The 22883-nt window shown below is 35.4% G+C and overlaps 4 protein-coding genes and 1 non-coding gene across 5 annotated transcripts; all 5 read left to right on the top strand.

Moving 5' to 3' along the window:
• The first annotated feature begins 453 nt into the window (after positions 1-453).
• B0P05DRAFT_521392 (uncharacterized protein) lies at positions 454-2668 on the top strand. The gene is made up of 3 exons (XM_051575868.1): positions 454-1042; positions 1104-1637; positions 1717-2668. The coding sequence occupies exons 1-3, from the start codon at positions 641-643 to the stop codon at positions 2419-2421; spliced, it is 1641 nt and encodes a 546-aa protein (XP_051439758.1). The 5' UTR covers positions 454-640; the 3' UTR covers positions 2422-2668.
• Positions 2669-3425: 757 nt separating this feature from the next.
• B0P05DRAFT_521386 (uncharacterized protein) lies at positions 3426-4026 on the top strand (the record flags this gene model as incomplete). The annotated part of the gene is made up of 1 exon (XM_051575867.1): positions 3426-4026. A coding segment is annotated over one exon (270 nt), but the record flags the coding sequence as incomplete, so codon positions are not given.
• Positions 4027-4377: 351 nt separating this feature from the next.
• On the top strand, positions 4378-5021 carry B0P05DRAFT_460362 (uncharacterized protein; the record flags this gene model as incomplete). The annotated part of the gene is made up of 2 exons (XM_051574005.1): positions 4378-4638; positions 4716-5021. The coding sequence occupies 2 exons, from the start codon at positions 4378-4380 to the stop codon at positions 5019-5021; spliced, it is 567 nt and encodes a 188-aa protein (XP_051439756.1).
• Positions 5022-5084: 63 nt separating this feature from the next.
• On the top strand, positions 5085-5546 carry B0P05DRAFT_460701 (uncharacterized protein; the record flags this gene model as incomplete). The annotated part of the gene is made up of 2 exons (XM_051574024.1): positions 5085-5379; positions 5440-5546. Coding segments are annotated over 2 exons (402 nt in total), but the record flags the coding sequence as incomplete, so codon positions are not given.
• A 15260-nt stretch (positions 5547-20806) lies between these two features.
• On the top strand, positions 20807-20877 carry B0P05DRAFT_t4. Its single transcript has one exon. It is a non-coding gene; the product is annotated as a tRNA-Gly (tRNA).
• Positions 20878-22883: the final 2006 nt, after the last annotated feature.

Genomic DNA, 22883 nt, shown 5'->3' with positions numbered 1-22883 from the left:
GTGTATGTATAAGTTGTTCATATCATTCATTGTATTTCTTAGTTAATGAACCCATAGGCAACTATAAAAATAGAGAATTGTATTATTGTCCATAGTGCTCATCGATCAAGAAAAAAAAAATAGACTGCGAAAGGTGTGAACCCAAAAAAAAGTCGGCTATTCACGGAAAGATCGGAATACTTTAGTTTCTGAATGCTATAGAAAACACTGGTTTGTTTACTTTTTAATGTTGCGGATACATGTCAGGCTTAGAAATGTCTTTAGAGATCTTCTCCAGGTGAATTTGATTTTTTATCGTTTAAAGGCATGGAGAAACGAATTTTATGTTTTGATTTCCACAAAACCTAATTCAAGAAAAAATGAGTAACACCAATAAAAAGAAACTCCATCTTGTTGAATTGAATCTCAATTTTCTTGGATCTTATATATACAAAAAAAGATTTTTTCGTTTTCTTTTTTTTTTCTCTCTTTCTTCTTCACCATTCTTTTAATGCCTAATTATTAACCCTTTTTTTTCTAAAAAAAAAATTATTTTGTTTTATTTGGTGACCGAGAATTGATTTATTGAGTTTCCAAATAGTTTACTGTATCTAACCCTAATCTAAATAACCCACCCTTTTCTTTATTGCTTCTACTAAAAATGGATTTCTGCACTACTCCAATTGAAATGTTACACTCACCCACATCTCTGTCTATTCAAGACTTGATCACAGCGACTGCCAAAGCCGAATTTTTGTTAGAACTCTTGACTTCGGATCAAATCCATGCTATTGAACAAACCTTGTGCAAAGTGAAGAGAAGAAGGCTGGATAAGGAACAACAAGTACCTGTTCATGAACCTAAAGTAGCTGACAAGCCAGTACAGCCAACAGTCAAAGTAAACACAACACCCAATGAACCTATCACTGAAATCAGAGACGGTATTGAATGGGTCTCGTTTGTCTATTCTCATAACCGGACAATGAAGCGCTACTCAATTCGTACTGATCTTCAACAAATTGACACAACCCTGATTGATGACAAGTTCAAAAGTGACAATTGTGTACGTATCTTGATTGTTTCGGTTAAAGTTTAAATCAGCCAGAAGCTTATGCTTATGTTAGGTTTATCCTCGAGCCAATTTACCCAAAGAGGAGTACACAGGTAATCGCTGGGCTTATGAGACAGAATGTAATGTGCTTGGATGGAAGTTGGCTTGGTTGAATAAGGACGAGATTGCTGGTAAACGTGGATTGATTCAACGCGCTGTTGATTCTTACCGTAATCGTTATCCGAGTATGCGTTCGCGTCGTGTTGCTCGTCAAGAAAAATTATTGAATGGTACCCTTCGCAAACGCAAACATCGTGATGGTGATGAACATCACAGCAACAACACGTCTGATAACCAGGAAAGCACATCTTCTCCTTTGTCTGGTATGCAATCTGCTCACCATCCCAAGACAATTGCTATTGAAGACACAAACAACCAGCGTTTCCGTATCAAGATCAACGTAGAATCCGTAGATCTCGAAGAAATCAATATTGAATTCCGCAAAGCCAACTGTCCTTATCCTCGGGCGATGAACATGCCTAAGCCTGCTACAAACAACACGCGTTGGGTAGAAGAAACAATGTGCAATGAATTAGCATGGAAATTGGTATGTAGAGTGTATATGTGTATTGTGTATATGTATATGTATATATATATATATTTATTTATATGTATTGTGTATATAGGCTTGGTTAAATCCTAGACATTTGGCTGGAAAGAAGAATATGCTCCAACGTGCGCTTGATATCTATCGTTCTAAATTTATGCCATCACTGCAACCCCGCAAGAACTCAAAGCGTGTTGCGCCTATCCCTCCTCCCTCCTTAACAAACACAACAAATCAACAAACCACTCTTATGAACCTACTTTCTTCTAGCAAAAACAACAATGTTCCTTTGACAGCAGATGCTCTATCTGCCCAAAATGCTATGTTTGAAAAGAAAGCTTCTTCAACGCTTCATTCACCAGTTATGTCAAGCACTAGCGGAACAACTGAATCTCTTGATTTCAATGATTGCTTCTCGCTGGCCGAAGAAGAATCCACCAAGAATGACGTTAAAGCAGCCATATTCTGTGATGCACTCTTGCAAGAGCCCTTATCTACCTCAAGCGGAAGTACTGATGTGCCTGGTTTACGCATGAATTCGACTAGTTCTTACGGCACAAACAGTGCTGCTTGTACTCCCAGCCCTAGCACAACATTAGCAACAGATCCCTTTAACAACGATTTCTTTGATCAATTTATAATGCCTACTGATGACGATCCTTTCTACAGCACTATGTTTTCTGATATTGCAAACACATCTGATGCTGAACAGCTTTCCAAATTGTACAATACACCAATTGAAGACACATTTAATGCTGGTAACTTGTTAGACCCTCTCTTTTAAAATTGTAAATAACTCTTTTGTACACTTTCATTCCCATATATTTCTTTCCCACCTTTTTTTTTATACGAAAAACTGACAAAAAAAAAACTCCATAATCATTTTACATACTTATTTGACATGCAAAAAAAATTTATTCTCTTATTCCTGTTTTATTTATACACTACTGTTATTTATTTCTTTAGAACAATACGCTTGGGGGTCTTTGAACTCTTAAAAAATAAAAATAAAAAAAAATGTTTTTCTTTCATTGTTGTCCACATCAATGTTTTCATGTCACACTAATCTTTATTAATTCACACTAGGGTAAACGATGAGGCGATGTCTGTTTTCTATCTACTTGAGATTAAAACAGGTTTGTGCTAAACATTGATTTTTAAAAAGAAATTATTGTTTATTGTGAAGATCATTTCTCTCCAGAAGGTCAATCTCAAGCTGCGACGACGAATGTTTCTTCCAGGATTTGCACGCAATGGAATCACATATATCTAATGGGAAAAAATTATCTCTAGAAGTTCAAATATTGTAATGCAAAAAAAAAAGTATTTACAGTAAATATGAGAAGGATAAGGCATACAGTGAATTGCGTTTGAAAATAGAATTTTTAATCTTGACAAGAGAAAATTTTCTTAACCAATAGAAATTTTTATTGAACAATAGAAATTTTTTTTAACAATAGAGTTTCTTGAGATCAATAGAAAAAAATTATTAGCAGTAGAAAAAAAAACCAACAGTGGAAAAAAAACCAACAGTGGAAAAAAACCAACAGTGGAAAAAAACCAACAGTAGAATTATTGTAAACCAGAGGGTTAACACAGAAATATATATCTCAAGAGTCAGAAACGCATACATTTCCTGAGAGCCTTTCCAAATCCGTGGGTTAGAAACAACAACGTCTCTCAAATGCTGCTTTGTTTAGAATTGGCATTTTGGCTTTGGTGTTTTCTTAATGATATAAATACTCTGCTCATTCTTATACTTTTTATAAAATTAACCTATTTATTATTACAACCAGATTCTACCATTATCTACGCTCTGGCGAATTCGCTTGTGATGAAGAACCTGAATACCAGCCAAAACAAGATGTAGCGGCTATTAAGTCGTTGTACCAGATGGAAGGTATTCCAGATTATGAGTCTTCGTCTGAGGATGAAGATGATGGTTATTTTAATACAGCAGTGGCTATGGAAGAAATTGATTTAGAAGTAATGCCTCTACCAAATATTATTTGGACACCCACTATGTATTTATTGAAAAGCATCCTACTTGTATTGTGAAGGATGCTACAGAATCCCTTTGTGAGGCTTTTCAAGGCTTAATAATTGACGAGTCCACTGTATATCGTCACATTACTGAAAAGCTTGAGTTTACTTTGACTCGCACAGTAAATATTTTTTACAGTTGTCTGTGACATTTTATTTAGATAGGATTGCCTTTTAAGCAATCTTCAAATATGTTTTTAGAGTATGCCAATTGAATTGAGAAAGAGTGTGTTGCTGGCTGTAAGAGCCCCATAAATAATTACTTTAGGCTTTTTTCTCAAAAGGTGGATTTTTCTTTTTTAGACAAGCTGCCAAACTCGAGACAAAATGGTACAACTTCCCAATTAAATTAGTTAGAATAGCATATTTACAGCACTAAGGAGCGTCCATCTCCCGTCCACTTTTTTTTATTATTTAGAGCTCGCGTCCACCTCCCGTCCACTTTTTTTTATTATTTAGAGCTCGCGTCCACCTCCCGTCCACTTTTTTTTATTATTTGGGGCTCGTGTCCACCTCCCGTCCACTTTTTTTTATTATTTGGGGCTCGTGTCCACCTCCCGTCCACTTTTTTTTATTATTTGGGGCTCGTGTCCACCTCCCGTCCACTTTTTTTTATTATTTAGAGCTCGCGTCCACCTCCCGTCCACTTTTTTTTTTTTTATTATTTGGAGCTCGCGTCCACCTCCCGTCCACTTGAATGTCAAACCTAGAAATACAGATTACACATTCGCAAGCAGCTTGCATATTCTATGGCGATCCATTAACTACTGAAAATCAAATGTTAAATGAAGCAAAGATTGCCGCAATCCAGGATGTTGAGCTTTGCTATATTGATACACCGTCAGAACCATATCTTCTCGCAAGTAAAAGAATCAATTTTTTCCCATTTAAGTACAAACGGTACCGTCATGCAGAATTAAGACCACAATCTGAATTATTTGAAGAAACAATTGAAGAAGTAGATAATGATACAAAAGATAACGTAGTCCGTAAGTATTATCCCTATTTTCTTATTTGTTTATTACAGTTTATGAGCTAACGCCACAACTTTTAGATTCTGAATCACAGCTGATCGAATTCATAAATAATGTCTTTCTAATAAACGATCCACAAAACAAAGAAGTATATGAACGCTTATGTATGTCATCAGATCAGATTTTCTCGATTACAAAACAGCATACAAGTTTATTTCAAGATAAGACAATTGGAGCATTTACCCAATTTTCCAAAAAATGTGGTGCCGAATACTTGAAAGCTCAAACATTGAGAAAGCGCATTGAGAATAGTCGAATCGAGCGCAAAATAATATATCTGATGAAAGAGAAGGATAGAGGTACATAGTACTGCAAAAATACGTAATTCACGAACACAACTCCGTACTAACATCGTGCATAAGTCTTTTTAGCGCACAATTTGGCCAATTATCAAAAAAGATACGAGGTTTACATCGACAATCTGAAGATAGATGGCTTTGAAATTATAGGATATGCAAGAAAAAGCCCAGGTGAACTGTTGAATGATGGGCGAAAGGCTAATCTTCAAAATATGATTAACTGCTTGAAGGAAAGGTCACTTGCTGAATTGATATATGTCTCTCCACAATGTTTGGCTGGTAGCCCCATTGCCTCTAGAGATATGCCTAATGCTGTTAAGGAACCTGAGACAATGGAGTTGAACTATTGTGCTGGGAGCACACAAAGTAAGTTCTGGAGATATGGGAATGATACACAACACAATGACTAATCCTTGATTGGTATAGCTTTATTATCAAAGTTATCGGCGAATATTAAAAAAGTATGTCTTGTGATTGTTGATTACGCCGGGCTTTCCACAAATCCTGATGATATCAGAACTTTGGTCAAGTAAGTTTTATAGCATCGCGATTTTTGATTATTAGGTCTGTATTAACATTTTAATAGTAATTATAGTTGTTTAGAATGCATTGTGGTCGATCGGTTTCGCGAAACAGGAAAATACGAAGTATACAGTCGTAGTAAAATACTCGATAACGATAGTTACTTAAAACCTTTTGCGTGCCGCAAAGCCCTTCCCCATCGCTCTAAATGATATTTACGTTTACATAGTCATGAAAACAAAATTTATGGTTTAAGGAATAAAATGTACAAGAAACAAAGCTGGCAAAACATGTATAATATGTAAACAGGGAATAAGTAATAATGGATTAAAATAAAACAAAACAAATGAATACAAGAAAAACGGACAAAAGTGTGCTGTGCATAATGTAAGATACAATACTGCATAACCCAAAGGAAAGAATGAGAAAGGTTATTGTTCGTGATTTCTACTTTCTTCTTTTTACTTTCTACAAACGTTGCGATGTGTATGAATGAGTGTTTATCTGTGGTGTACACTAATTGAAGAGTGAACCGAGTTTCCTCTATGTTGCCATAAGTTTTCAATTAAATCTCTTGTAAGATTTTTGTTTGTCAACTCATTTCGTATCTCTACATATCTTTGATAAAAATGGTCAAATACTTGACCACGTTGTATATTTGCTGTAGGTTGACCAGCTTCCTTGTCGTAGTCACTGCTAGTGGGCAGATCCTCATCCTTTTCATTTTCAACAATCATATTGTGCAAAATTATGCAAGTTTGCATAATAAGTTTGAGATCTTCATCTTTCTACATCCTTGCTGGACCAGCAACAATGGCAAAGCGTGCCTGAAGTACACCAAAAGTCCTTTCTACATCTTTTCTCGCTGCTTCTTGAGCATCTGAAAAATTCTGTGTATTCATTAATCTTACAGTAGCTATTATAATACTAATTTTTATTTTATTTTTCAATTTCATACCTTTTCTTTATCAACAGTTGCTGCAGGAATTGTTTTCACTAATGTTGCGTAATTTGGATAAATACCATCTGCAAGGAAATATCCAAAATTATAGTGGTTTCCATTAACCTGAAAGCTGGTGTTTGGGGCATCTTGGTTAGTAATCATTGAAAATACAGGTGATATGTCCAAGACATTAATGTCGTTATTAGAGCCAGGTAGTCCAAAAAAAGCATGCCAGAACCATAGATCATGAGAGACAACAGCTTCAAGAATAATAGTTGGTTTACTATTTTTTCCTGTGTACTGTCCTGCTAATGCACGAGGACAATTTTTCCATTCCCAGTGCATGCAATCTACAGATCCAAGCATACCTGAAAAACTTCTCGCTTCACCTTCCTCAAGCAGGAGCTGAACATCTTGCTGTGTTAGACTTCTCAAATATACTTCTTTGTAAAGTTTTACTACAGATTTACAAAACTTGGTAAGACACAAGAGAATGGTTGATTTTCCCAAACGTAGATTTTCATCTAAAGAATCTGCAGAGCAGCCATAAGCAAGCATTCGTAGTGCTGCAGTAACTTTTTGTAAGCTAGAAAGCCCCAATTCATTGATAGCATTAGGCTTTTGAACAAAAAATGGTTCGCATCTTTCAACGCCTTGTAGAATCCTTAAGATCAGATTACGTCTCATTCTAAATCTACGGCGGAAATCGTCATCGTCATAGGTAGGATTTGCTCCAAAGTAATCGTTATATAGGCGGTCATGCGCCATAGTGCGGCCACGATTCTTGACTTTATGTCCATCCACAGAGCCGATATGACCACTTTTCAGTTTCTCTTGCTCCAAAAGAAAGCTATCTACCTCTGTTTGTAAATAGCTATTGCCACTGAACATATCTAAAAAAAAATCGTCATCTTGAAAAAAAAAACAGAGAGTTCCTTCAGAAGAGAATTTCTCAAATCATTGTTGTTGTTGTTACCGTTGTTGTTGTTCATATTGTATTTGAATAATAAGAATATAAAGTACAATGTAAAATATACAACCAAATGCATTGGTTAGAAATTAGAGAAGAGCGTTGGAGGAAAAACGCAATTTTCTATTTTAGAAACCAATTTTTTTTCTATTTTAGAAATTAGAAATAGACAACCCGTTGGAGTTGCTCTAACATACATTACTAATAGCACTTTTTTTTATTTAATTGATAATTAAAAGTTATTCTTCATTACTATTTAAGGTGGCATCTTCTTCTACAACATAGTTTTCTTCAATTCTTCTCGATAATTCAATAATATTAACATTGCTATCTATTTCTCCCATTTCTTGATTAATGCGATTGTTTAGCTCTTGTTTTTTCCATAAAAAAAACGATGCAAGTTAGTATCTTCAATTTGAGAGATATCCGTAGTCATTATTTTTATATCCATATAGTTTTGCATCATTTCCATTTTTTTTTTCTATTTCTAGTGCAGCCTCTTGGCGTTTACTGATAGTCTCTGCAAGACTATCTAGTTTTCTCTTATTTTTTGCTTTTTTTGTACCCGCAGGACGAGTATTGTCACTTTCTTCTACGCTGATAGCATGATCGTGAATAGTCTCTTCTTGGCTCTGAGAACTTTGATTATTGGTATTAATATTGTTTGAAGAAATATTATTTACTTGTCTGCTATTGTTTCTTACTGAAGTGCTCTCAGTAGGAGTTACCCATTTTGGGGAATTCGCTAAGATGGCCCAACAATGGAAAAGATTAAACTTCTCTTTTGTTTTAGAACCAGCTGTATATAAAGCTTTGGCTTTGGTAATCTGAGATAGTATTTTACAATGGCAGAAAAAGTAAATACAAATAACATAATTTTGTAAACTCTGATGTAATATTCAGTACCTGGTCATCACGATTTGAACCACTTTCATTTAGTCTTTCAACCTGAGCAACAGCAGCACAGAATTTTGAAACTCTGCTTTGTACATTACTCCAACGACATGCCAAACCAGTTTCTGATCTCTCGACTACTCGGGCTTCAGTAGCTAGATTCTCATCAAAGTGAACCTTAATGCGGCTCCAAAGAGTTCCACTACTCTGATTGTTTCCTATTACTGGATCTGTTGCAATATGGAGCCAAGAACGACAGAGTTGTTTATCTTCATCTTGAGTCCAACTTGGACCACGGTTGGATGTTCTAGTTTGGTTGTTAGTTTGTTGACTCATGATAAAAGATAATATGTAATGTTTAGAGGCAATAACAAAAATATAATATACGTACAAGTATAGAATAATAAGATTGATATGTCATTTTTATTCATCATTATTCAAACCTGTGCTACATATGAATTAATGGATATGTAGTAGAATCAGTGCACGTACATGGAGGGTGTAAGGGTTCACAAACAAGTAATAATATGCGTATGAGTCGATATTCCCTTACTTGGGATAAACAGGATTTCAGAGATAAAATATAAAGACTGGATCTTATTTATCAAAACATTAACTGTTCGCTATCAATTTCAGACATACAACACAGGATTAAGGTTTTCTTGATAATGAATAAGCAGTCGTTAAACGGCACTTTAATACAGGGTTTGGGTATTGTTACTCAAGTATAGGAAAGTGTTGGAATGATTATAGTTGCCGCTTAATCAATTGGATAGAGCCAATGAGCTCTCAAGTCAGTTCTCACGAGCAGATAAGAGATGCACAGAAAGGGAAAACTTATTCACTTTATAGAACATCTAATCAAGCACTAATATAAAATACATGTCCCGATTGTTACTCCTCCAGGTCATCAAGTTTTATTATAAATATACCAGTAGTCCATGCAGTAGTTAGTTCTGGATCTTTTTTCTGGATTTTTCTCTTTTTTTAAAGAGGAATAAAATTGTTTTAGTTTTATCTCATTAATTTTATTGCCTATTCTTAAGCGAATTCTACAATTATATCATGTTTCATTGCCTATTATGCCAGATTAGTAAGCTTTCATTGTTTTGTCTTGAATATATGATGGGAATCAATATATTTAAGCAATTTAAGCTTTCTAGCAAGTTGACTTCACACAGCACTCTATAGAAATTTATTAGTCATGCACCTTTTTGTTAAGGTTATTGTGTCACATTTCATGTATTATACCGAATAATAGGTTTTCATTTATTATTCTGGTATTCTAATATTTCCATATTCTATTGTAAATGGTATTCATCTATTTATTTTATATATGTGCCTTCTTCAAATACGACATGCGCATTCCACTCGTTGCTTTATAATTATATGATTTTGGAGGGATAGGTGCCATTGGTTTCAATTTAATGAGATTGTAATGCCCAAGAACTTGTCCACCACAAAGAGTTAATAAAATAACTGGGTTAGCTGCCAGTTTACAGTTATCAGGAACAGATTTAGCCAGAATCTGTCTCGCAAAAATATGGACTCTACACTTCTTCTTGAGATGGAAAAGCCTGCCTTTTTAGCTTCATTTTGTAGCGCCTTTTCAGCTACTTCTAACGATGTAAATGTTTCTCCTTTTTTAATGCTAAAAGAAGAAAAAAAAAGGAAAAGGAAGCGACACCTTTATCTTAGTTTACACACATCCCTTATGGACACACATCTATTAATTCACGTGATTTTTATACTTATATCACGTGATGATGTGTGTCCATAAGCGGCCTTATAACCATAGGTGGGGGTTTCAGAAATTTGACAATTTATAGCAAAACAAGACATAATTTATCCATTTTTTCTCCCTGATTTGTTATATTTTTACGTGTTCTAGTCGAATTTTTGCTTATTTAACAGTAAATGTCAATCCTAACCCTTGGATCTAGAAATCTTTGGTCACAGACTGGTTGTACTTTGATGATAATATTTCACAATTAAAATCTGAAAAGGGATATCGGCGCTGTTACCTTTTTTATTCAAAGGGTAGAGTTCTGGCTATAACTCTTGAATATTCTATGTGTTTGCAATAAAATTATTATAGTGGGGCATATTTACCATTATAGGATTAGAGTATGGTTCTCAAAGATTTTTCAATGTACATAATTTTTTTCAAAATTCTTATAATTGGGATCAGTTCACAAAAGTAAAAGATTTGACGTGAAACAAACCATAGCACGCGGTCTAAGTTCAATTGAAAGAAGGTTGGCCATTATATTTTCCAACACAATCGTTAAGCTTACACTTTTGCGCATTTATTCGCACAATATGGCCGGCCTCGCTCTTTACACTCAGAAGAATGGCCTACATGTTCTTGATTGTCCTTCTTTCTTCTTTGATATATTAATCGGCGATACAGGTGCAAGTCGACGTTTATGTTGAGGTAATATTTCGGGTGAGTTGCAGCTTTTATGAACTCCTTTATTCTTCTGTCCTACTGGTCATCACATTAGTTTGCCATTCTTCGTTCTTTTCTTGTCTTTTCTCTAATTCTTTTCCATTGTAAAGCTGATATGTCAGTTTGTCGTTGAAAAAATAAAAAGTACGAATGAAAAAAGAAGAATTACGTTCTTAGAAGGCCATGTTGCACGCATAAACTTCACGTATGGATGAAACCTTACGCTAGATACTGTCAAAAAATCCTATGAAAGCTTTATCATAACAAGCAGCACTTTGTAAATAAAAATTCATGCTAACTTCGATTTTATCACAGACAAAGGGCTTCATTAAGTTGACATGGTTACTGGTGCTGTGCCTAAGCAACAGTAGGGCTCAAGCAGTAGTAAGTTCAAGGATGATGATTGGTCAAATACTGATTTAGAGCTTTTTTACTGGATAAGCTTTTAAGCAGAAGCGATTGCTGATTGGCTAATTACTGATTTCAAGTCCTTTAATTGGCCAAATAGCCCCCACCCACAAGCAGACCGCCCCATAAGCGTGTGTCCGTGGACTACCCGTATTTTTATTTCAACTAATCATTTCAGAAGATTTTTGATTCACGTGGTGAAAAAAAAATTGTTTTTCTAAAACAAACTCGCATTTTCCTATTTTAATAGTTCAAATGAATCAACAAACCGCATTGGCAGCATCAACAATGATCACACGTAGACAAGCAGCTTGCATATTTTATGGTGAGCCCATCAATGAAGAAAATGAAAAAAATTGCGAAAAACGAGTCGACGACCTAATAGATATCGACATATGCTATATGGATAACACACCTTTTGAACCCTTCTTCGTTGCCAAAGTCAAAATGGAAAAATTTCCAAATCATTACAAGTCGTATCCTCGGAAGATAGATTCAATGACGAACCCTAACTTACTGAGGGAAGGAGTGTGATGTTTGGGTTGTGAATGAAGATAGAATAGAAGATAGAAAGAAAACAAAGAAATACAGTGAGACTGTTCAGTACTTCTTTATTACAAAAATAAATTGATTGTTCTAAAATATATCTTTTCCAGGGTGTCTTTTATACTACCTGATTTATTGACTAATTATGATTACTGATTATTGATTACTTAACACCTTGACAGCGTGTGCCTGGGAATTGATTATATAAATTCTCCTTTAATTCTCCTTGTTACCCAAAAGGTACAATTATGGTTTCCTTATTTGTAAATATCCATATTATCCCAGTTACCGTTATTTACTGTCATTATACATGCTTACTTTATATTTATAATGTATAGTGCTATAAGTGATTATTCATTTATATGATGAAAGATTATTTATTATATTTTGTATTGAAAGTGCTCAGATCACCACATTATCCCCTCCCAGGTATTGACTAATGCCGTCAAGTTTAATTAAGATCTTTTTACTCTTTTATTTTTATTTTTAGAGTTGATGTGATCTGTGCTTTTACTTGTACGCATTTTTCTTTTTCTTGGTTGAGAACTTATTTGTGTTTTTTGATCTGTTAATTCTTTCAACATCTTTTTATTAGCTTTATTTATAGCTGTAATGCTTTCAGGAATTTGGCCTATTCTTCTCCAGTATTCTAATATGAATTTTGGATCTGTGAAGTTTTCAGCAGGCTCCCAAGTATCTTCTGATTCATCATAGTTTAACCACCTACATCTATATTGATAATCATTATTCTCATCTTTTTTATGTCCTATGATAGCTTCCACTTCATAATACTTTTCTTCTTTAGAAAGTATCTTATCAGATACGACCTTTAATAATGAAGGTGGGTAATTTCTAGGTTCAATAAATCCTTTTTCATTTTTTAGGACATATGTACCAGCTGATGTTTTTCTGACTACTTTATAGTATCCTTTATAGTGAGGATCTAGTTTATTTTGTTTGTCAGTAACTAATATCATAACTGTGGCATCTACTGGAATATCTAACATTTTATACTTAATGTCAAATTTCTCTTTTTGTTTATCTGTTACACGCTTTGCTTGTTCATAGACAGCAGGGAAGACTATTTCGTCATGTATTTTATTTTTTGTTGCAAATCCTTATTTATTTCCTCAGTTGTTTTTATATCCTTTTCTTGACTGAAGTCTTCAAAGTCATTAGGATTTCTACCAAACATTAAAGAGAATGGAGTGCTTTTTGTTCTTACATTATATTTACTGTTAAGATATAATTGGGTCGGTCCTACCATGTAATCCCATTCAGCCACATTTCCATTTATTTGTTTCTTTATGGTTTTTACAGCTGATTGAACCGCTCTTTCACTTGCACCATTTGCTCTTGGATGATATTGTGAAATTAATGCGTGTTCGAAACCGATATGTTTCTTTATGGTGTTCATTAAAAACCCAATAAATTCCTTCCCATGATCGCTTTGTAACTTCCTCATAGGTCCGAAGGTGCAGATAACGTTCAGTATCTCTTTAGCAATAGTTGCAGCTGATTTATCAGGTATAGCTCTCAATACATAAAATTTGCTAGCTATATCTATCATGACTAACAAGTATTCATTGCCTTGAGTCGAGGTGGTAAATGGACCAGCTAAATCAATTCCCCAACTGTCACCGGGAAGCGTAGCTAACACAGGTCTTAATGGATTATACCCTTTTTGACTGATATTGTGACGTTGACATTGTATGCATGCCTTAACTAATTCAGTTGCATCCTTCTTAAGATTTGACCAATAGTATCCTTTACGCTTTAGTGCATTCAATAGAGCTTCACTTCCAAAATGCCCTTTACTATGCTCATGATTAAGGAGTTTATCACGTTCTTCGTGAGTAGCAGGTGTAAAATACTCACCACTTTCTATGCTTGGTAGAGGTTCATTACTTGCAGCACTATTTCGCATAACGAGCTTATCCCCTCCCAGTTCATTTGACAAGGGAAAATCATTCTCATAGAGTCTGGATAGAACATCCGGTAGAACATTCGAAATACCAGGCAAATGAACGACTTTGAAATCATATTGAAGGATTATATCCATCCATGAAATCATCATTGGGTTTGCAATGCGTTGAGTATGTAAGGAAGTGAGTGCTTTATGGTCTGTATAGACGGTTAAAGGAGAACCATATATGTATTTGTGAAAACGCTTCAATGAGAAGACTAAGGCAAGTAGTTCTCTCTTATTAGTTGAATATTGGCGTTCACTTTTGGATAAGCTTTTAGCAATAAAAGAGATATACTTAATTTTGTCATCAACTTTTTGGTATAATACTGCACCAATGCCAGTGTTAGAAGCATCACTTGCTATATAGAAAGGAGCGTTCATATCTGGATAGGCTAACACAATATCACTTAGCAAAGCCTTCTTCAGATTTTCAAAAGCACGTTGATGTTTATGAGTCCACAGTCCATCCAACGATTTCTGATTGCGAAGTGAGTCTAATGGAGCCATTATAGTAGCCACATGAGGAATCAGATTGCGAAAATAATTGATGAGACCACAGTAACGCATTATGTCTTTACCAGTTTTAGGTTGAGGGAACTCTAGAACATTGGCAAGTTTGCGTCGATCCATACTAATACCTTGAGGAGAAATGTGAAAGCCCAATAAGTAAATCTTCGACTGGAAGAAATGGCATTTCTTAGGATTCAACTTAAGATTTACATTAGTTAAACGTTGAATCACCTGTTTTAAATGATTTTTATGTTCCTCTACAGATTTACTTGCACATACAATGTCATCAACAAAATATCTTACAAAAGGCAATCCAGCCAATGCAATACTCATTGTTCTCTGAAATTGGGAACTAACATGTTTAATACCGAATACAGTGCCAATGGGCTTATACTGTACTCCACGCCACGTAAAGCTTAATTTATGTGCATCTGCAGGATTAAGTCTAAGTGAATTAAAAGCGGATTTAAGGTCCAAAGTAGAATAGACAGTTGCTCCTTGAAGTTCTTCGAAAAGTTCTCCAATGACTGGTAGAGGCATACGATCCACTGACTTTAACAGGATATTAATATGACGAGGATCATGGCATACACGATAGCCAGTAATTTCTCCCTTACCGTCCGTTTTCTTTACAATGGTTAATGGCGTATTCCATTCCGTATTAGCAGGAGCACGCTCAATAATGCCATTATCCAACCATTCCTTTACTTGATCATCCACTATATCCATCATTTTGATTGGTACAGGATATGGCTTTTTATACGCAGTTACATTAGGAGGAGTGTCAAGGCACACCACACTTTCTGGTATAGTGCAGAATGAACCTTTAGGAATTGCCTGATTGTTATCAATGAAGGGCTGAATGAAATCCATTACTAATTTGAATTGATTAGCATCACAAGCAGGATTATTTTCATTCTTTTTATTTTCTTCTTCTAATGATTCAAGAAGATCACTTGTATTATTGAAGCGTCTATCAGCTTCTCTTAATTCTTCACTCGTGTCGCTGTCATCATATTTGACAGGTAATCCATAAATTCCCATCGCCAAAGAGTGCATACAATCTGTACCAATGCTCATTGTATAGTCATTAGTATTAGTGAGATTCATGACTTCAAATTGATGCTTTATGGTCTTTTGGTTACAACTGACACTCAGAATACATGTACCAATTCTTTTTACATATGAGTTATTATCAGCAAGTCTTATAAGGTACTTATGCATGTTATCCTTATTAACCAAGTCTTTATTTATATGTGTGATATAATGAATGTTTATTTTATTTTCTAAACAAAATTGCTTGTCCACAGAAGAGAAGGTCGCACCGCAGTCGAGCAAAGATTTTGTTCTAATAGAATTATTGACAAGAATGGGAAAAGTAATGTTAGCACTAACGTTCTTAAAATCCCTTTTAACGATGTCTTTATTTTCTGACTTACAATCAAGGGCCAAGCGTGCCATCATCATATCATTATCTTCATCTTCCGAAGAAGCAGTCCCATTTGTCTCGTAAGGAGAACCATTACCACGAACCGCCATTCTTGATATTTTTTGCTTTTTATTACCTTTTGCCTCCATGAATTCTTCGCAACGATGACCATGATACCATGGTTTACTACAATACGTGCAAGGCTTCTTATGAGGAGCAGAAGAGAAAGAAGAAACAGTTTTGCTAGACCAAGTGTCTTTACCAGCTCTTGATGGTGCACTACGTTTACGTGTACGTTCAACATGCTTATAACCATCATTTCCCTTAAACAAAGGAGGACTAGAACTCCAAGAGGAAGAGAATACATCAGTGTCATTGGTTGATGCAAGTACCAAGCCGATTATATCTTCGACTTTACTTGGTAACTTAGTACCGTACTGAGAAGAAACAGCCACAGACGCAACATTTCGAACAGATTCACGGAGGGCAGCCCAGAACGTCAAAACCAAGGAGAGACCATCTTGCAAACCTGCCTGTCTTCTGAGGGTTTGAAACTTGGCAGCAAAGAGACGAGTAGATTCATTGGGACCTTGCTTCATGGTCCATACCTTAAACATTAACAAAAATTTTCTGTAGGGAGTGTCATAGTGATCCAGTATCATTCCTTCAGCATCAGACCAAGAGAAACATTTGTTCTTCAATTTCTCTTCAAACCAGGATTTCTCCTCCTTGTTGAGACACATTGGCAAGAGACGTTCCCAGTGATCATCCATGTTGAGAGAATGTGCTTCAAGAATGGTCTTGAATTGAGTGCAAAAATCATACACCGAGTCAAAGACCTCCATATGCTTTTTTGGAATGTCAGTATCCGTTTTTAGTTGAAGATAAGGAAGTCCAGAAGGAACCAAAGTGCTCTTGTTTTCCATCTTGACCGGGTTTTCCATAGCATAAAAGACTTTGTAGGCTTCTTCAGCTTCTTTGAAAAGAGTTTCAGCTTCCTTGTATGAGAGATAAGCAATACGAGTGTTCTCAGCACCAGGATGAATTTTTTGACACGACAAATAGTGGCCATAGGCAACCTTAAAACCAGAACGCAAACGATCCAGATTTTCCTTAGCAGTATCCAAGAGATGAACAGAGGTAGATTCTTCATTTAAATTAAGAGCAACATCAGAGATAGTGTTTTCTGGAACTTCTTCCATGGCATTATCAAGGGAAAGATCCATAGAGGAGAGAGAGGAAGAAGCAGGAGTGTTAGAGTCAAAGTTGGACATAGTAGCAACAGAATTCACTGTAAAAAATGTGATGTTTGGGTTGTGAATGAAGATAGAATAGAAGATAGAAAGAAAACAAAGAAATACAGTGAGACTGTTCAGTACTTCTTTATTACAAAAATAAATTGATTGTTCTCTAAAATATATCTTTTCCAGGTTGTCTTTTATACTACCTGATTTATTGACTAATTATGATTACTGATTATTGATTACTTAACACCTTGACAGCGTGTGCCTGGGAATTGATTATATAAATTCTCCTTTAATTCTCCTTGTTACCCAAAAGGTACAATTATGGTTTCCTTATTTGTAAATATCCATATTATCCCAGTTACCGTTATTTACTGTCATTATACAATGCTTACTTTATATTTATAATGTATAGTGCTATAAGTGATTATTCATTTATATGATGAAAGATTATTTATTATATTTTGTATTGAAAGTGCTCAGATCACCACAACAAGAGAGGGAGCTACTTGGTGTATTACATGCTCTTCGGGTTTGGCGTTGTTTTATCGATGGTGCTGACTATGTGGTATACACGGATCATAACCCTCTTCAGTATCTGAGATCACAAGCAAAACCTACCGCTCGTTTGGTGCGTTGGCTCTCAGAAATTGAAACTTATGATCCTAAGATACTCTACAAGCCTGGTAGAATGAACGAAGTCCCGGATGCGTTGTCACGTCGCGATGGAGCTGACTGTATACCTGCAGAATCAAGTATGGAACCTCGCTACTTGTATTCTGTAGACTCTAATATCTTGGTTCACCCTACCGACTGGCCCACATTCTATCTGACAAAACCAGAACTGGTCCCTGACACGGTCAAATCTGTCTTAGAGTCGAATCGTGATAAGTTTGTGATAAAGCAAGACAAGGTGTATCGTCTAGTGAAGGTCAATAATCAACAGCTTGAAGCAAGATTCTGTTCTTTCTCAAATCGCGCTACCCTGGTGAATAAGTTCCATGAAGGCTTTGGTCATGCCGGTCAGCTTACGGTATTTGAACTTATGCGCAAACGTTGGTGGTGGCCTAACATGCGAACTGATATTCAAACCTGGTTATTAAACTGTAAAGAATGTCAGTTAGCATCTAGTCCTGGCAAAAACAAACATCATGCTCCTATGGTTCCCTTGGATATTCCTCCTGCTTTTGGTCGCTGGCATCTAGATTTTGTTGGTGAATTACCTCTAACAAATCAGGGTAATAAATGGCTCCTAACGGCGGTAGACTATACCACTAATTGGCCTATTGCTCGTGCTGTCCCAGAGGCTACTGCGGAAGTTGTTGCAGATTTTATCTATGAGGAGATCGTCATGAAGTTCGGCTGCCCTCAAGAAATCCTGACTGATCGTGGTGCAAATTTCATGTCTACGGTGGTAAAGTTGTATATGAATCGTATAAAAACAAACCACAAGTTCACGTCAGCTTTCCATCCGCGCACAAACGGAAAATGCGAACGACTTAATGGTATTCTCAAGGCTATGCTTAGGAAATACGTCAATGGTGCTATTCATATTTGGGACAAGTTTGTAGATACTGCTCTTTTTGCTGCTCGGGTCCGTCACCATCGTTCTACTGGTTATTCTCCCTTCTACTTGGTATATGGCCGTGAGCCTTTGCTTCCTGGTGATTATACTCGTCCTTATTTCGATAAGTTGACTTCTAATGACCCAAGGACAATTGCTGAACACACTGCTCGAGAACTTGAGGATATTGGTCAAATCCGCGCCGCCGCTGCCCATCGAATGAAAATAGTATCTGAGTCTGACAAGAGACGTTGGGATGCTGCTATCGAAAAGCTGGAATTCGAGATTGGTGATCATGTCTTACTCAGAAATGAGCAAAAGTATGGTCTGGAATACAACTGGATAGGCCCTTTTGTCATTGTAGATCGAAACGAGGCCAACCATGTTTACAAACTAGAAACTATTGGTGGTGAACCTTACACTTCTTGGGTACATATCGATCGATTAAAAGGTGTCAAGGCTGATTCGATCGATACTCCTTGGTACAATCCCACGGTTTCTCGTGCTGCTTGGCGCTCTGAAATGGGTCTTGACTCAAGGAATAAGGCTACTTCTGACTCGGTTGAACAAGTTGATCAGAGGCGATCAACATTCTCGGGGGGGAATGATGTCGTACCCAAACTTAGGTTTAAGCCCAATGTGAAGAAAGCGGCCAGAAGACACCAGCAGGTGCTCGAAGGTTCTGGAAATTATTAGTCAGATGTTTATCTGATTATCATTACCATATCTGGCATTCCCCTTATATGGCTACGACTTCAAATACTAGAAGCTTCCACTTGAGTCACAACTCAGACATTATAGATAGTATAAATATAAGTTGCACTCAATGAAATAAACATCATCTTTCAACACAAATATTAAGTATTAGTTACACTCTATAGTAAGTTAAGCCCTACGACTTATTATACGTATCTCTGGTTATACTTTACAAGTTTTATTGGCTTTGCTACTTATTGGATCTATCTACAAAGACGACATCTTTGTCAAAGTTATATCCTTCTAGTATGTTTACCTTTGATATAAAATAGAACAATTAAAATTAAAACAAAGGAAGATAGCAGACTGTAAAAACTATCAATGACACACTAGAAAAATATAATTTAAAAATATAATGTATAGGCACTAGTAAGCTTCAAAGACAGAATTTGAAGGAAGTAATGAGCAACAAGATTTTTGTAATTAATCAGAAAGAAAAACTCTTCTCTTTTTTTATTTTGAGTAATCAAGTACCCTTTTTAACTTTCAACAAACACCAATGATATAAATAACAATAGTGATTTCAACAAGAATTTAGATCTACATCTAACTATACGGACTATGAGAGTGACACAATGTGAACAATCAACTAATTCAGCCTTGATAACTTATCAATTCGTAAGAATATCAAAGTACGGCCTTTCTTGAGTTAATCGCCTTTCCAAATAAACTTTTCTTGAGGGAACACAGGTTTGACAACAGAACAATAGACTATAAAGCCATTAACAACAGAGCAATCGTGACACCAAAGATAAACAATTTGAAATAGTAATCACCAAGAACACCAAGATAGAATACATAAATAAATAAACGAATAAGATAAAATAAAGTAAAAGAAGAAAAGAAAATAAATAAAACAAGCAAAAATAAAGAAAGAATCAAATGAAGGGATAATAAAAATAATTAAAGTAATCAAAGAATACTTGTCAAGAGCGAAAGTACAATCTGTCAATCAAATTTCATACCCAGAGCATCTTTTTCTTGAATTTCCCCAAAACGTCTCGCGAAACTTACAATACTTGTGATTGGTCGAATCACTAAAGCACTTCGATTGGCTCAAACTTGTAACCGCCATAACTCTACCAGTTCTGACCCGATTCTTACCAAAGTTATACCAAACGACAGCTACTTCATTCCTTAATAGACCAACACCTTCAAAAAGACAAGTTACATATACAGATCAAGAGCTATTCAACAAAATAAAGTACCCAAAAGCAACAACAAACAAATCAGACACACGTCATCTTAACCTCGCGCGGTTGGTTAAGGTGAAATTATGTTTATTTATGCATGGGCAAAAATAAGAATATTGTATACGATCCCATAAGTCGGGCAAAAAGAAAAATACAGATATTCGGGATTGGTAGTACAGAAATAAAAACCCAAGAGGGGGAAAAAAAAGTGCAGAAATTGGTTGCAGAAAAAAGAAAGAGAGAAAAAGAGAGCTAGAGCAAGGACGAACGCAGAACGAACTATCCTCGGTTTTGAGATGATTAGAGGTTACAAGATAGCAGAGGTCAGAATGCTAATGCTTCGGCTAGATGAGAAGTGGTGAGTTGAGCAACAGAAGAGTGGTGGAATGGGTGGCGCGGTTGGTTAAGTGGTATAATCTTCGCCTGCCACGCGAAGGGCCGGGGTTCGATTCCCCGATCGCGCAATTTTATTGTTTATTTCCTTGAGTTTCATGTGAAGAAATAAAAAATTCTTCTCCCTTGTTTTTTGTGACTTGAAAAGAACCAAGCTAAAGGAAATGGCTAGCACGAAACTACAACAAAAAATAACTCCGAAAGCGCATGACCTTTGAGTCCGATCTTGTTCGACATGAATCTCAGGAAGGTCAAAAGAATTGAACAATGTTAGAACTTTAGTTCAAAAAGGGGCAATGGATGCTGAAAAAGTTTTCATTGTTCACAGCAAGCCAACTCATATTGAGTTTTGACTCTGAAGAACATGTTAATTACGAGCAGAGGTAGATTGTCTATTAATTCCTTGCCTTCTTTCTTGATAAACCACTGTATATGATTTAATATTATTAATCTCAATAATGGCAGCATTAAATTCATCAGTTACACTTAGACCTAATTTATGATTAGAGTTTGATAGGAAGAGATTTCCAACATACTCGCAAGTACCAAGGTAAGCATCTAATATTTTATTAAAGAGTAAAAAAAAAAAAAAAAAAAAAAAAATAGTAGATCAAACTTATTTCTCCCAAAATGAAAAGAATGTATTCAGAGAAAAGCCTACTTATCTTATATTCTGTGTTTACATAAAAGATGTTTATACAAAATACATATTTATTACACCTAATAGCAAAATGATAGAGCAGCAGCAGTATTAGCCAAGCAATATAATGATATCGGATTTGCTCATTGACAGTTGTCAAACTGAAGAAAACTGTACAAGTCTTATTGAATTTCTAGCATTAATCTCCTCAATCGACGCAATACTGTTTAGACAACATACTGTAGCAATGTCACAATTGATAAACAAAGCAAACTTGGTATTTTTGATACAAATACAAACAATTACCGTTCATATTAAACGAAACTGTTTGTTTGATTTTTTTTTTGTCTATTCCTAATAAACAGTGTGTATCGAAGTCAAAGCATCGTCAGCATACATATCACCCAAATAACATTCCTTCGTGTATGAATTGTAAGCAAACATAACTTTGTCTTCTCTTTTTGTCGTTACTAGTCATTTGTCTTTTTTTTTGTTTTTCAAGCTTCTTCGCTATGATTTCTTATGTTATTTATTTGCATCATGCAATGAACAACGTTATTGCTTGTTCTACTATAATAAAGGAATGTATAGCGTCGATCACAGTGAACAAACCTTCCCTTTGGTTCTGTGTGTTTTTCTTGCTATCGCTGACATTGTATATGATACTATAAATGCAGGTTGATGTTTTTTTTTTCTCGGTACTCTTGCACTATTTGTTTTATTTAATGCCTCGAAAACATTGCTTGTACCAAAGAACAAAAAAAAAATTATAACGCAAGATGTTTTTTTTTTCGATTTCATTAGTGATATCCGGTGCATCAAAAAGAAACATTCTACGCAATCCATTAAAAGAATGATCGTCAAAAAGATGCTGTATCAAAACAAACAAAAAAATGTGCATTGCTGTTTAATGTACTGAATTTAGTTTCGACAAATCACATAATAAGGAAGAGAAAAAAAATGTTTTCTTGTATCATTTGAGAGTGAAAAAGGGGATCACTTTTAGTAAATGGCACACAAAATCCGCATTTTGATCTTATGGGAAGCAAAAAAAAAAAAGAGTTTTCGGGATAATGAAAAGAAATTCATTTGGCAGTTTATAGACATACATTATTATCGAGAATAGTGCTACAAACCTTAAAACATCTCGAAAACACCATATAGGAGTCATCTTCTCAGTGGCAAAAAAAAAACACTCTCTCCTTTTCCCCTGTTAACTACAATAACAGCGACTATAAAAAAAGATGCAGCCGATTTTTTCAATGTTGAAATACCAAAACTAGACATTTTTTTTTCGATACAGATTCCACGACGATCTTGTCCGCTTTCAAAACAATAGCCGAGAATAAAGACCAATGCTAAACAAATTCAGGAGAAAATAAGCTTGCCACGAAAAAAAAAAAAAAAAAAAAAAACCCACTAATTTATCAGCTGCTC

This window comes from Gilbertella persicaria (genome assembly GCF_025201335.1).
Source record: "Gilbertella persicaria strain CBS 190.32 chromosome Unknown B0P05scaffold_1, whole genome shotgun sequence".
Lineage (NCBI taxonomy): Eukaryota > Fungi > Mucoromycota > Mucoromycetes > Mucorales > Choanephoraceae > Gilbertella > Gilbertella persicaria.
This window is presented reverse-complemented; position numbering and strand designations above follow the sequence as displayed.

Bases quoted from the DNA above. Each gene is read 5' to 3' on its own strand.
- B0P05DRAFT_521392 (XM_051575868.1), top strand. From the start codon at position 641: ATGGATTTCTGCACTACTCCAATTGAAATGTTACACTCACCCACATCT. The intron at 1,043-1,103 runs GTACGTATCTTG...TGCTTATGTTAG, and splicing joins AGTTCAAAAGTGACAATTGT to GTTTATCCTCGAGCCAATTT. The intron at 1,638-1,716 runs GTATGTAGAGTG...TTGTGTATATAG, and splicing joins ATGAATTAGCATGGAAATTG to GCTTGGTTAAATCCTAGACA.